General features: G+C 48.4%; 1 protein-coding gene across 1 annotated transcript in view; it reads right to left on the bottom strand.

The window, feature by feature from the left end:
* The window catches only part of RXFP2 (relaxin family peptide receptor 2), a 1,146,426-nt gene that overhangs the window by 633,541 nt on the left and 496,564 nt on the right, over window positions 1–16,321 (bottom strand). Inside the window, exon 2 of the mRNA XM_085621667.1 lies at window positions 11,388–11,525. Coding sequence (XP_085477793.1) covers window positions 11,388–11,525 — 138 coding nt within the window. The remainder of the gene's footprint in view (window positions 1–11,387; window positions 11,526–16,321) is intronic.

Below are 16,321 nucleotides of genomic sequence, written 5' to 3'. Positions count from 1 at the left end.
CTCGTCCGCCAGCGTTTTCCCTTGGCGCTGCAAGCATCCCCCGCGCGCCGGCCACCCCCGCTCTCTCATACAGGCCATAAACCCTCTCCTTCTGCGCGACCCTGCTACGGAACCACTTCCAACCGACAACCCATACATGGTCATGCCTCTCCTTTGATAACCCCCTTCCTCTGCGCCCCATTGTCTGAACTGGTCCCAGGCCATCACCTAGCCCTGCGGATGCAGTTTACTGCCCCTACTGTAAGGGAAACACCCCACATCAAAGGGATTACAGTAGATCAAAGCCCCTACCCCCTGAGACCCGGCCAGTTGCACACACCCCCGGGAATTAGCGGAATTCCCTGCTGCGCGATAGCCATCTCCCACTGCGGGTAGGGTGGGAACTTCTACTGTATCTATGTGTGGGATCGGATCTGAGCCGGGGCTTCAGGGGATGTTCTTTCAGGCATCAAGGGAATCTCAAGAATGTACTATATGTAATAAAGCAATAAACCAGTGTATAAGAGACCAGGTCTCAGAGATGCAGTTAGAGCACCTCGTGACGATACCTTGCTGTCTGATCTGATGTGTTCTGCTCCGACGGAATAAAACTTTGTTTCCTGCCTTCCAGTCTCCGGCGCCTGCCTCTTTTATTGGTAAATCATCGAGTGGTATGAGAGGCGATTACCGCCGGGCAAATACTTGAAAGATTATCGACTGAAACTGCCGCTACCATTTAACAATTGGCGTCCCAAACGTGGGGCCCATCAGCGACACGTGGATCCAGTGGGAGAGGTCCCGACGACAGAGTGAACGACTGCAACGATCGGGAGAGCTCCTGCCCAATAGACCCTCGTCTGGCAGCCGATCATCCGAACTTCACTGGTTCCGAGCAGACCTCTCTCGAGTGATCTACGGTCCTGACTGGGAACCATCAGGAGTGCCGCGGCAAATACGGAGAATAGAGGACGATCGGGCGCTGGAGGCGGAAGACGAGAAACTGTCCACGCGGTCCGGGTAAGGTCGTGAAATACGACAAAAGTGCGAAATAATTGATTTATTGTTTGAATACTAGTATTGCTCATTGATTGTTCTTTTTGAGATATTCGCTGTCTACAAACGGGGAGGAGTAGGAATACTCTCTCTCTCTCCCTTTGCAGATAGTGAAGGGTAGGTAACGCAGACTTTTGTCCCCGTTGAAACCCGTCGTGCCTATCTTTATCTCCCCATTGATTGATTGTCCGAACATTGATTGTTTTGAAGAATAGTACTTTTTGAGATATTCTCTGTTTGCAAATAACGTAGAATAGGAATATTCTGTCTAGTCTTTGCAAATAGTGAAGGGTAGGTAACGCAGACTTTTGTCCCCGTTGAAACCCGTCGTGCCTATCTTTATCTCCCCATTGATTGATTGATTGATTGTCCGAACACTAGTTGTTCGATATTGGTTCTTTGGAGGTATTCTCTGCTTACAAATAACGAAGAATAGAGATATTCTGTCTAGTCTTTGCAAGCAGTGAAAAGATAGGTAGTGCTGACTTTTGTCCCCGTTGAAACCCGTCATGCCTATCTTCTCCCCACTGATTGGTAGTTGGTTCTGCCCGGACCGCTTATTAGAGGTGAACCATCCGGCTCCACTGGAAGGCACCCCTAATAAGGACATGTTCACTAAATATGGACTAGTCGCCGTAGCTTATAGCAAGCTGTGGCATAAATATACCAAGAAGGACCCCGAAAGTCAGTGGCCACTGATGGGATCCTTCGACGACCATAAGATAGAAGCGCTAGAAATAGCTCTGCGTAGCAATAAGACGACGCCTACTATGCTTGACAGTATCGGCATGTGGCGCAAAGAAGCAACGCAACGGAAAAAGAGGGAAGAAGTAAAAGCAGAAAAGGAATTACGAAAGGCAGCTCACCTTGCCGCTAAAAAGTTAGAAGAAGACATAAAAGAGAGAAGGGAAACTAAACTAAGACAGGAGCCCGAAACCTCAGGCCAGTACGCTGTTAGGACCCCTTCTCTGCTCTACCCTGTATTGTCCTCCAAGCAGCAAACGAATGACGAATTACTGTTAGGTCCCCCGACCATTTACATGCCCCCTCCGTATGCACCCTCCCAATCGGTAGTGCAACACCCACAACCCCCGAACACGAACGAAAGCAGTACAGGGGCCTCGGCCCTCACGGCCTCCGCGCCGGCTGAGCCTCTTGTACTGAACCTAACGTCGACTACAACGCTAGACGACCATGAGATAGGAAAGAAAGAGTCCACCAGAATGAATCGGTTAACTAAAGATGAACGAGCAGGAATTGACAAGATAGTAGGGACGCTGGTGGAGCGAAAAGAAAGTGAGGAGTATATAACGGACGTGTATAAATCGTATGCCGACAGCCGCAGACGACACTTCGTCGTACGGCTCTGTTATCGCACCCTGAATACATATGAGAATAGGTACCACGATAAAGGTCCCGAAGGCCTAGCGGCCCTATATAGGAAGGTAGACATTGGGGAAGAAAGAGAGGGCGATGTAACGAACCTCTTCACTCGTACACTCGAGGTCTACCGACACCTTAAAGAGCATGGACAGACAACCACAACGGAAACCCCCATGGCAACTAAGCCCCAGGGAGGAAGGGCCGATGCCATGATGCCCATTAAAGAAGCTGCCCCCTACTGGGTCCCCCCACGGGGTCAGGGAACACACGACGACATCAACCACCAAGATGCGAAGGGAAGGGTTGTATATAACTGGGTCTACCAGCCGTGGGACCGGCAAGATATTTTGACCTTTAGAAAGACCCTACCCGACTTGAGAAAGAACCCGACTGCCTTCTACACTGAATTAGGCACAGCCTTAGGCTCAACGATAATGACGTTAGCAGATATCGACTTGTTCTTTGGGCTATGTCTGCCGGCTGATGTGTGGAAACAAATCCGGAAAGTTGACCACGCTGAGCCGTTCGGATATACCTGGGTACAACTCGATACCATAGATAAACAGCGAGAGCCAGGACAGAAACCCCCGAAAGCCATCTTAGAGCTCCCAGACAAGATTGTACAAAAACTGAAGACTCTAATCCCAGAAAGAAAGGTAGACTGGTCGATAGTGACAGCTTGCCGCCAGAAACCCCAGGAAGATGTGTCTGAATACTTCTCCCGATTCGAGACTGTGTTTTCCGATTACAGTGGCCAAGACATGACCACCGCAACCGGACACCACCTCTTTGTCCAGAATTATGTAAAGGGTCTGTCGCCAGAAGTTTCCCAGAAGTTACAGACCAGCGAGAGTAGTTGGGCAGCCTCCAAACCCGCAGCAATTCTCCAGATGGCCCAATACTACGAAAACCAGAAGAACGAGAACGATAGGGCGTCAGAGAAGAAGAAAAAGGAATTAAAGGAGAGGGTGATGATAGCACAGTTGCAAGGGGTGACCATAGGAAGGGAACCCCCAAAAGAGAATTACCAACCAACCGCCCCTAGAAAGCTACCCCCTAGAGACCATACACCTACGCCCTACAACGGACGGAGAGACTTAGATGGGAACCAATGTGCGTTCTGTAGAGGGTTCGGACACTGGAAATCCCAGTGCCCGGTCCTTCTGGAAATGAATAAAAATAGGAACCCCAGAGACACAGCATATGACCCCAGAAATAGAGGACGGGAACGAGGGCACACGAACGACGCCATCAACGACAGGCCAGGCAGATCAAACACCTTTGATCGCCCCCGACAAAACCAGTGTCAGCAGTCCGACTATGAAAGCACTCATGACTTCGCATAGGACCGCCAGGGGCAAGGGAGGGATCCAGTCGAACTCCGTGTTGACCAGCAAGGTCCTTACGTCACCGCTAAGGTCTTGGGCACAAAATCTCCATTCCTGGTAGATACTGGGGCGACACGTAGTGCGTTATCTAAACGACTGATTCCTAGGGCACCCTTGTCTGGCTCACACGTGACCTCAATAGGCTTTGACGGAACGCCCTCCACTAACCCCTTATCAGCACCAATCCCCTTTGATTTAGAAGATAACACCACTGACACGACCTTTCTGCTCTCCTCCAACACCCCCGATGCTATTATGGGACTTGATTTGCTAAAACATTTTCGAGCCACTATCAGATGCTCCCCAGACGGAGTTCGAGTCATCCTACACGATAACCCAGATCTGTCCAGACCCTGTCACACTCGGCGTATGCTCTCTATAACCGATGCCGATATGTCCCTACTCGACACATTACCTTCACATCTATGGGCTAAAACCGACTCAGATGTAGGGCGCATGGTGATCGACCCGGTACACATAACCGTCCGACCGGACGCAGTGCTCCCAAAGCTTCCTCAGTATCGGATATCCCCCGAAGGCGAGAAGGCATTGGTGGAAATCATCGAGTCCCTGGTCGAGGCAGGAGTGGTAGAAGAAGTAGCGAGTAATGTTTGCAACAGCCCTATCCTACCCATTGTAAAGAAGCAAGGCGAGGGGGATGAGAAAGCCTACCGTTTCATTGTTGACTTGCGAGAGGTTAACAAAGTAGTCATACCCCAGTACCCCGTAGTCTCAGACATCACCACCATCCTCACCCTGATTCCATCCACCGCCACCATCTTTACTGTTATTGACCTCAAGAACGCATTCTTTTCCATCCCCATCCACCCAGACAGCCGCTACCTGTTCGGCTTCACTTTAAAAGCCCGTTCGTACAGATTCTGTAGGGCACCCCAAGGCTACACTGAGAGTCCCAGTATTTACAGCCAGGCCCTCAAGAGGCAACTAGATGCAGTCCAACTACCCGATGGAGTGGCATTGATACAGTACGTCGATGACATTCTTTTGGCGGCCGACACCACTCCACTTGCCGTCACAGCCACCATTCACCTCCTCCGCTTCCTTGCGGAGAACGGTCACAAGGTCTCCAGAAAGAAATTGCAATTCTGCCAGCCCCAAGTAACGTATCTAGGCCACCTACTATCCAAAGACGGGAGGAAACTTACCCCTGACCGAATTCAAACCATCCTAGAAACCCCTGTTCCCAAAACTCAGAAGCAAGTGCGGTCCCTAGTGGGCCTCACCTCCTTCTGTCGTCAGTGGTTGCCAAATTTCAGTCTTATCGTAAAACCTCTGCTTTCCCTGCTGGCTAAAGATACCCCCTTCCCCCTCCCCTGGACACCCGAATGCCAATCCTCCTTCAAAGAATTACGGGATGCCCTCTGCTCAGCCCCAGTCCTAGGAACCCCAAACTACACTAAACCTTTCTCCCTCTACACCCACGAAAGGGAGGGATGCGCATTGTCTGTCCTAACCCAATCCATAGGCCCTAAACAACGCCCTTGTGCCTACTTCTCTGCCACTCTCGACCCCGTAGCCAGAGCCTTGCCCGCCTGCCTTCGAGCAGTAGCCGCCGCTGCTGTCTCTATCCGACAAAGTGAGGGGATCGTGCTCTCGAACCCCCTCACTGTATTGGTGCCCCATGCTGTTGATACCCTCCTGAACCAAACCAAAACTCAACACCTGACTAGCGCACGACTGACTGGGTACGAACTGACTCTGCTTGCACCCCACATCACATTGAAACGATGCACCACTCTGAATCCAGCCACTCTACTACCTCTCCCTGACACTGACCCCAATGCGTCCCCTATACATGACTGCGTGACCCTCACCGACGAACAGACCAAGAGTAGGGTTGACCTCCGGGATACTGCCTTCCCGAACCCTGACGGAGAACTGTGGGTGGATGGCTCATGCATCAAGCTCCCTGATGGCACCACCTCAGCTGCCTATGCAGTCACCACAGCTCGAACAGTTGTTGAGACGGCCCGCATCACACAGCGATCCGCACAGGCGGCTGAACTAATTGCCCTCACACGAGCCTGCATCCTGGCAGCAGGGACAACCGCAAACATTTACACAGACAGTCAGTATGCCTTTGGGGTAGTTCACCACTTCGGGCTCTTATGGAAAGAGAGGGGATTCTTGACTTCTCATGGCACACCCATCCTGCATGGAGACCTAGTCTCTGCCCTGACCGAAGCAGTCCTCCTCCCCACACGGTTAGCTGTGATCAAATGCCAGGCACACAAGAAGGTGACAGACATTATAGGTCAGGGAAATGCACTAGCTGACATTACTGCCCGAACCACAGCCGAGAATAGGTCCACGACCCGTATGTACGTGACCAGGTCACAAACTGAGAAATGGAAGGATGCTAGGGAAACGATTAGGGATATCCAACTAGCCAGCACACCACACGAATTAACTGAATGGGCCCGGGTAGGATTGAAGGACGATGACGGTTGTTGGCGAACTAAAGACTCGAACAAATGGCTGCTACCCGACTCATACTTGATCCCCATGCTGACCATGGCACACTCCCCCGCACACATAGGGTCTGCCCCCATGATCGAACTCATCTCCAAAGTCTGGCACAACGACAGAATACCGGACTCAGCCAAACGTCTGGTCCAACAATGCCTAGTATGCCTCCAACACAACCCTGGGAAAGGAACTGCTGTACCCCGGGGAGGGTTTGGGGTCCCCAATCACCCCTTTGAAGTCCTACAAATGGACTACGTCCAGCTAGAAAGGTGCCAAGGTTTAAAGTATGTGCTTGTCGTTGTATGTGCCTTCAGCAAGTGGGTGGAAGCCTACCCGACCCATGATAACACCGCTATGACTACCGCAAAAGTACTACTGAAGGAATTCTTCCCCCGATACGGCCTTTGTCGAATTTTGTGGAGCGACAATGGCCCCCACTTCGTAGCCGAAGTTATCCAACTCATCTTAAAAGGGTTGGGTGTAAAACAGAAGTTCCATGCGGTCTTCCATCCCCAATCTGCAGGCCTGGTTGAGCGACACAATGCCACATTGAAACTTAAGATAGCAAAAATAGTCGCCACCACAGGACTAAGATGGCCAGACGCTCTCCCACTAGCATTGCTATCAATGCGTTCCACCCCCACCAAACACCACTTAACCCCCTACGAGGTCGTCTTTGGGCGGCCCATGAACCTTTGGACTGCACCAAAACCATCATCCATCCACGACGTCCCGGACGTCCTCATGTCTGACTATTTGTATAACCTAACTAAGACATTGTCTGTTATCCACCAGCAGGTGCTGCACGCCATTCCCGATGTTTCCAGGGGCCCGGGACACGACATCCAACCCGGTGACTTCGTCTTAGTGCGTAACTTCCAGCGCACCAAGAGTCTGGAGCCCCGGTGGACGGGCCCCCTGCAAGTCCTGATCACCACCCGAACAGCTCTTCGAGTGGAAGGGAAACGCAATTGGCTGCATGCACACCACTGCAAGAAGGTATCACCGACCCTGACAACCACGGACAACATCACCACCCAAGAGGAACTACTGGACAAAGACCGACCATCCCTGAACCGCGGCCCGGATACAGAGACACTTGAGTTGATTGAATATCCCGATCCCACTGTGCCATCCAAAGAAGGGTATAACTTGCGACGAAAGGAGAGAACTTCGGCTAAGCAGACCACAGGCTAAGTGGAAATCTCAGAACGGTAGCCTAGTCACCTAAAAGGCCACCAGGAGAGAAACTAAAACAAAGTCTGTGGTTCTGCCCGCTACCGAGTCTCTTGAAGGTGATGGAAGCGCCCGACATGAAGATGATGGAAGCAACCGGACGTCCGAAGATCCACTACAGAAACCCAAAGACTGACCGAATGCACAGCTTAAAGACTATTGCACTTTTCATTACCCTTCTCTTTTGCCTTCTCCTCATGGTCACCTTCTGGATCATGGAGGAGAGCACACCCGCTCATAAGACATTACTGACCACCGTTCAACCTACCACCACGAAAGAACATCATCTGATCTCGCTTTCACCCCAACTCCGAGAAAGGCGTAAGGAGTTCTGGAATAACTCTTTTGTGCAGTTGCTCCACCAACACAATCTTGCTACCAACGCCACTAATTGCTGGATCTGTGGACTGCTACCACATGCCACTGGACACTCTATCCCTTTCATCCCTTCACCTTTTTCTGTCCATGGTTCCTGCCTCGCCTGGCTAATCCTCCTGCAAGAAAGCTACAAGGACAATGCCACTTCCGGCAGAACCATGTCACACTTTTACCATGGGTTCTGGCTGAACAAAACTGGAAGAACTTCTGCCCTCTTCTGCCCTCTGAGATCGAACACTTCCTTTCACATGGACATCCCTGCCAAAGAACGAGTTGAAATGCAAGTATTCAACAATCCAGCCAGACCCACCTTCTCTTACCTCCGGAAACGGACGGCCGCCACCCTAACAGTGGCCCTGTCCGTCATCAACATCACTGGGTCTGTATGCCTCGAAGGCCTGGGGGCACAGCTGGTGGGCCACAGCTCCTGCCTCATCACCCGAACATTGGACTCAGTTGACCCACCCTCCTTTGTTGCCTCCCCGAATATGTACTTCGTCTGTGGTACTAAGGCCTACACCTGGCTTCCGAAAGGTTGGGGAGGCACCTGCTACATCGCCTTTGTCCTTCCTCCGACGTATGTGGCTCCAGCAAACCATCACCGACAGAAACGGGCCAAAGACATTGTGCAGGCCGACTCCACCGGAGCACAGTTCATGGACGCAGTCAAAGGCCTTGTTCCACTCTGGGGTCCGATGGCAAACAGCCGTGCCATCCGCCACTTAACCCAGGCAGTCGAAACGGCAATGAACATTACAGCTGGCGCCCTCGCCAACAACACCGCTGAGCTTCAGGCCGTCCGCCTGGTGGCTCTCCAGAACCGCCTTGTTCTAGACGTGGTTCTGGCAGATCGTGGAGGAGCATGCCGCATCATTGGGTCCAGCTGTTGTACCTACGTACCGGATAACTCACCCTCAGTCTACAAAGCAATTGAACATCTCCACAGACTGTCCGCAGAGGTTCATCAAGAACAAGAAGAATGGTCACTGGGGAGTTGGTTTTGGGACACTATTAAAGGTTGGGGATGGAGACTGTTTTCATTTATCCTGATACCGATTGTGTTACTATGTGGATGTTGCTTGGGGATTCAGTGTCTGCCACCTTTATGTTCGCTTTTTATGAACTGCATCTGCCCTAAGACTTTGGACTTTGAAACTGAGCGGATGAAAGCTCTGAACGAGGTGGAGGTACGGGGTATTATGGGGATAGATCCAAACTAGGCAAGCTGGCGAGACATGTTAAAAGGGAGGACTGTGGAAATTTAGCGTGCAAACTGAACATTATCTGCGCCATCTTGCCTCTCCCCAGCGCCACGCACAACGAATGCACGGCCGCCATTTTAGGCACCCCGCTCTCTCCCCGCTCACTCTCGACCGCCAGCGTTTTCCCTTGGCGCTGCAAGCATCCCCCGCGCGCCGGCCACCCCCGCTCTCTCATACAGGCCATAAACCCTCTCCTTCTGCGCGACCCTGCTACGGAACCACTTCCAACCGACAACCCATACATGGTCATGCCTCTCCTTTGATAACCCCCTTCCTCTGCGCCCCATTGTCTGAACTGGTCCCAGGCCATCACCTAGCCCTGCGGATGCAGTTTACTGCCCCTACTGTAAGGGAAACACCCCACATCAAAGGGATTACAGTAGATCAAAGCCCCTACCCCCTGAGACCCGGCCAGTTGCACACACCCCCGGGAATTAGCGGAATTCCCTGCTGCGCGATAGCCATCTCCCACTGCGGGTAGGGTGGGAACTTCTACTGTATCTATGTGTGGGATCGGATCTGAGCCGGGGCTTCAGGGGATGTTCTTTCAGGCATCAAGGGAATCTCAAGAATGTACTATATGTAATAAAGCAATAAACCAGTGTATAAGAGACCAGGTCTCAGAGATGCAGTTAGAGCACCTCGTGACGATACCTTGCTGTCTGATCTGATGTGTTCTGCTCCGACGGAATAAAACTTTGTTTCCTGCCTTCCAGTCTCCGGCGCCTGCCTCTTTTATTGGTAAATCATCGAGTGGTATGAGAGGCGATTACCGCCGGGCAAATACTTGAAAGATTATCGACTGAAACTGCCGCTACCATTTAACATACCCATTACCTCTGGCAATTTAACTGTGTTAATGAATGTGATAATCAGTACACACTTTTGAGGCTGTTCTTGATGCCACATATAATGGCTATTAGATCTTAAAATTCATGTTTGGTTACCCCCTTCCTGATAACTTTAAGTCAAAAAGTATTTACAATTGCTTATAATGCACCTTTCATGAACAAAGTGAGCTCTATTGTGTTGTGTGTGAGGAGAGCAAAGCCACTCTTTTGTTGTGCTTCTGGCAAAATGGTACCACACATCTCCATTTGAACTAAACAAGGCAATGTCAATACTCTATTTCTATCAAGTTCATGAGACTTAATTTGTAAAAAAGATAAGTTCCAGGACCCTTTTCTTGAGTTCACTGAATCTTGCATCACCCATTGCTCCTGTCAGCATTGCCAATTACAGCCCTAACACAACTACTACCCACCACACTACTACAAGTGAGAAAATTCAGACCATTTTAGCCACCCAAAGTTATAAGAACGGCGGCAGGCGGCAGGCAATATTAATTTTTAATGTATATTTAATGATTAAACAACTGTTCTTGTGCGCATCACAAAATAAGACAACAGCGCCACCATGTGGCAGACTGTCATTGGAGTTGGTGCTGCAAATTAAGTGAAGGTGCCAAGCACCTGAAACCACTGACTCAAATTAAGCACTGCCAGGAGGGTTTAATGTCCTAGTGAATACTGACATACTTTCAAGAGAACAGTGCATGTTTGGCTATACACAAACCAGAGCTGGACAGGCCTTTTATTCCACCGGGCATTTGCCCAGAGGGGCTGGAGCACTTGGAGGCCGGTTTTGCAAGCCCAGGGCCGCTCCTGGTGCCTCTGTCTATTTCCCCTGCCCCACAAGGTTATTTGTAGCAGGCACAGAGCCTTTAACAGAAAAAGAAGAAGGGAGTGAAAGGTAGAGAAAAAGCAATCAGAGAGGGAGAAGAGAGAGAGGAAAGCAGGAAACAGAGAGAGTAGGTGGATGGAAAGAGAGAGGTTACGTGGGAAAAGGAAGGAAGCGTGGTTGGTTTGAGCATGTTTTTCACATTGAAGGTCACAAGCAAGTGCTGGAGGAAGCATGGAGGACATATGCTCCTCCTTCATGTCCAGGCATTTTCTGCCTTGGCCAGCCCCCATCTGGGTTACACATCAGGAAGCGAGCATGCCAGAAATAGCAACACTATAGAGAGGATGTTTCCGCATTTGCATGTAGACATTCATCTTGTAAAAGGAGATCTAAGCTGCTCCCTAGATCATTTGATACTAGCAAGGAATGCATGCACGAGATCTAAAGAGTCTTTTTACTTATTTAGTAACCTTTTACATTTGCAGCCAATGTATATTTTATGAACATCAGTTTTTACACCAACAACTATACTCACCACAATTTTCTTCGTCTGCCCCATTTTCACAGTCCTTAACACCATCACAGTGAAAAGCTCTCGGCAAGCATGTTGTAAGGTTGCCACATGGAAAATAACCCATTCTGCACACAGCACCGCCATGGTTGCCTCTGGTTACTGAAGATGAAACAAATAATGCAAGGAAGTTACGGAAATATAATTTTTGCCCTAAAACATATGTCAAGTTAACACACTGCAAATCAATTCATTTACCTGAAATGCAAAGTAAACAGTAAACAGTAAACAATATGGTATGAAAACAGTCTCAAACAAATTCGTCAAAGTGAATGAATTCGATAAAACAGTGACTAATAAACCTTCAAAATAAATACATTAGGGATATTTAGAGAACTATTGATGCTCTTAAATAAAGGACTGCAGTAGCGAGGATGCTGCTGATCTTAATGAGCGCCAGGCGGGCGCATATAAGGATCTTCAACTCCCCACAACAACGTGATCCAATTTTAGACAATCAATCAGAATGGTTTGATTTAATTTAACAGACTCCCTTCTCCATATGGAATGCCACAATGGAATAGGTGATGTTACAACGCATGCTATTACAATGCATGCCGTTGCAACGCAAACTTTTACACCGACTTTCTGTCAGGGGGGTGCTGCAAGTTGGAATAGATTAATTTTCTATTCCAACTCCAGTGTATGCAACAGTAGGAAATGTGTTGGAGTTAAATCCAGCACCTTTTACCCACTGCTGCACACTTTTGCGTTGCAATGACATGCGATGTAAAGGCATGCGTTGTGACAGTTTTGCTGTAAAGGCTGTCTCCCGCCACAATGTGATTCGAGCTAGACAAATTTTATCAGAAATTAAAGGGGGCCCCATTTCATTGTGGCAGTTATAATTCGAGGAGGCATGAGGGAGGGAAAATAGCCTATTGTAAAAGCAGCATTTGATACGCTGGGGGTTTCAATGTTTGTTATACCCCAAACAAGGCCACTGATATTACTTTGGCCTAGTTAACCTTCGTGATTTTCAATATTGGTTTGGATCCCATTTCTTTTATGAACGTGAAGATGTCCATTATGCTCTTTTCAAAGGACAGCCCTATATTTGCTAACATGCTGTTCCACATTAGCTTTTCATCAAAGAGAATCCCCAAGTAGGAGAATGCGTGGACCACCTCCAGCCTACGTGTTTCTATAGGAAATGAGGGTAGTTTCTTCAACCAATCCCCTGCCACAAGAACATATGTTTTTGACTCCTGGACCTCTCGGCCACCTTCAACACCATCTCCCACCGCACCCTAAGCACGAAACTCCACAACGCCGGCATCCTCGGCAAAACCCTGGACTAGATCTGTTCCTTCCTCACTGGTAGAACACAGTGAGTCAGACTACCATTGGTCCTCTCAGAACCCACGGACATCGGCTGCAGAGTCCCCCAGGATTCTTCCCTGAGCACCACCCTCTTCAACGTCAACATGGCCCGCTCGCTGCCATAGTAAGGAACCACGGACTCAACATCTTTTCCTATGCCGACAACACCCAGCTGATCCTCTCTCCCACCAATGTGCACACAATCACCAGAAACAACTTCCATGACAGGATGAAAGCCATTGCCACCTGGATGAGAGACAGCTCCCTCAAGTTCACCTCGGACAAGACCGAAGTCCTCATCCTGGGTCCCAACACCTCTGCTTGGGAAGACTACTGGTGGCCTGTCGCGTTAGTAACTCCCCCACACCCACGGACCACACACAAACCTCAGCATCATACTGGACTGCTCGGTCCCCATGAACCAGCAGATCAACGCCGTCCCCTCCTCATGCTTCCACACTCTTCCCTTGCTTCAAAAGACCTTTAGATGGATCTCCACTGAGGCCAAAAAGATGGTCACCCACACACTCATCAGCAGCATACTCGACTACGCCAACGCACTCGACGCAGGTGCCAACCAGACACCTCAGTAAACTACAGAACTTTCAAAACAACACAGCCAGACTGGTCCTCAAGATCCCCCACCACAGCCACATCTCCAAACCCCAACGAGAATTCCACTAGCTCAACAAAAGAGTCATATTCAAGCTCCTCACGCACGCCTACAAAGGCCTCCACGGTGCCCGACCAGCATACCTGAACCACCGTCTCTCATTCCACGTGTTGAAAATTGAAACAGCGATATGATTAAGCATTTACTAAAGACATGAATCTCCCTTCCTTAGACAAAGTTTCTCTTCTTATGTTGCCTAATGTCTGGACTCCATTTTGTATTGTCATGTCTCCACGTGCTTTGCACGAGAAGAGTCCTATCTTCGTGTTAGTTGCTCTTGTAATCTGCCTAGTAACAGTCTATAAATAGCTCCTTTGTCCGTCTGGCGCATGCCCAGACTTGACCACATCTGTTATCAGTTAGTCCTTGCTTTTCCATGTTTTCGCGGGCTTAGGGATGTGTTAACTCCGCCCACATATTGATTCTGTATCGAAAATGTCCATAAAAGGTAATGCTTTTTGCCTCATGTTGTATCCACCCACTTATGAGCCCCTCTGTTGTGTATAAAAGGGGACCGTGTACGCAAGTTCTTTGTGCTACTCTATGCAATACTGAAGAGTATTGTATAGGTTGTAGGACCACCCTTAAGGGTTAATAAACTCTGTCTTTGTATTTACAGTTTCCGTGCCAACTTCCTTCTAGTTTTCGTTACAGGAGAGCGAACCCTTGTATTCTGCGGGCCTAGCTGGGGCCTGAATTCTTCACACGTACCCACCAGACCTGGCTCTTCGAATGATCCTCCACCCAGTCCACTCAGCAGCCCTCCCACCCCCACCCCCAACACCGTTAGACCCTCACGGGTGAGTAGTCACGCTTTAGAACCCTTTGATTGATTGACATCCCGTCCCTCGGACAGGCAGAAGATCCATTTCCTACCTCGCAGCCAAACCTGGAACACCCTGCCTCTCCATCTTAGGCTATCCCCGTTGCTGACCTAATTCAGGAAGGATCTCAAGACCTGGCTTTTCAACCGAACTGCAGCGCCCAGTGATACCCGCAAAACTCCTCCCCCAGCGCCTTGAGACCATCACGAGTGAGTAGTTGTGCTTAACAAGTACTTATTGATTGATTGCCTCATTAACTCTAAGGTCCATTTGTTTAATAAAAAGGGTATAGGTGTCAATTAGAGTCTGCCTAACAATGCGGCCTCCACTCCATTGGTGTAAATTGAGAAGAGAAAGGGGGTGAGGACGCACCCCTGTCTGACACCCCTATGGATTTTAAACTGTCTCATACATTCCCCCTCCGTTTCATACCGAAAACTTGCAGATGCCAGCGAATACATCTGATGAATGAAAACTATTATTGGTTCCTCTATACCCATTGCTTCCATAAGCATAGTTTGGAATGTGAAACACAATCAAAAGCTGCAGAGAGTGCCATAAAGGCCATATAAATATGCCCCTTCTTGGCAATTCTATATTTTGCCATTATCAGGCTTAGATTTAAACACTGGACAATGTCCCTCAGCCTCTTTTAAATCCATATCGCACTGGGATAAAGTGATTATGCTGCTCTGCCCAGTCTTCTAGCCTACAGTAGTCGGATTATTAATTTTGAGAGGTCCCATCTAATAGTGAGATTTGCATGTAATTATAGGGCAGTCTCTTGTCCCCCTTTTGTAAATGGAATACGTATACTTTTCTTTCAGGAATCTGCAGGACCAAGTTTACATATGATATTAAAAGTATCTGTCAGAAGGGGAGCCCATAAGTCTTGATGGACAAAAAAGACATCTATTGGCACCCCATCCGGCCGTACGGCTTTTGCAGGGGTACGCTGTGCTGGGCCAGATCTGACCTCTTCTATGTCGAAAACTAATGGTTCCCTAATTTTATTCTGGTAAGCATTACCAGACGTGGAGAGTTACTCTTTAGCTGTTTCAAACATTTTGCTGAAGTGAGCCACCCACGCTTCCTCTCCTACATGAAGCTCTTAAGTTGGGTCTCGGTCATTAGCAAGGAATGGAGCATTCATCTCTTTCCAAAAAGCCTGGCTATTATTTGTTATCGCTGCTGCTCATAGAGCTTTGAAGTCTGTTATTACGTGCCTCTCTATACTGCTTGCACAGACTTTGTACTATTCTCAAATTTCTAAGGGCAGCATGTAGATATTTCAGAGAATGAGCACAAGCAGAGTGTGTAGGGCATGTCATTAAACTTTTTATGGAACCCAATAATGCTTCAAAGGCCTTAATTATTTGGAGTGCCTCCGGATTATTATCTAAGCAAATAAGTATGTTGGTTTTCATCTCTGTTATTAGCCGGGAGAAAAATTCCTCTTTGTTAATTTTCTCCCACTTAAGGGTGTAACTGTTCCTTCTTGCTATTACTGGTTTGGGTACCTCAACTCATAAATGCTTGGGGACCCCCTTCCATTTAAAAATGCCTTTGAGGGAAGCGTGATCACTGAAGTTTATATATTAAACATACAAACAATTCTTATACAAAAAAATACGTCACATACATATAAAATATGTACTAAAATACCTAACATTATTAAAACGATTTTTTTGACAATTATATTTTTGCAAAAGATATTAAACACTTTGATATTTTTTAAACCAATATTAGTTACCTTAAGTCGATATTCTTCACCACAATATTCTTGCTTTCAATATTTCTGAACCACAATATTTATTACTTGATATTTGTGCAACTCAATATTTTTTACTTGATAATCACCATTTTGATGTAATCCCAGTTGGTGCCTGGGTAGGGGTAACATTTTATACTCACAATATCATTCCGGATCACTGAGTAGCGGTGCTGCACACGCCTGATCCAGTGGGTTACTTTATTGGTTAGTGATTTCGTATCTTTAAAGGATTTTCGAGTCTGGTTTAATTTAGGGACATTTACCATGAAAATCTCACTTTTAGCCAAGATGGGAGGGTGGGACA

Source organism: Triturus cristatus, chromosome 8, assembly GCF_964204655.1.
Source record: "Triturus cristatus chromosome 8, aTriCri1.1, whole genome shotgun sequence".
Taxonomy (NCBI): domain Eukaryota; kingdom Metazoa; phylum Chordata; class Amphibia; order Caudata; family Salamandridae; genus Triturus; species Triturus cristatus.
The sequence above is the reverse complement of the archived record's forward strand: the minus strand, read 5'-3'. Positions and strand labels throughout refer to the sequence as shown.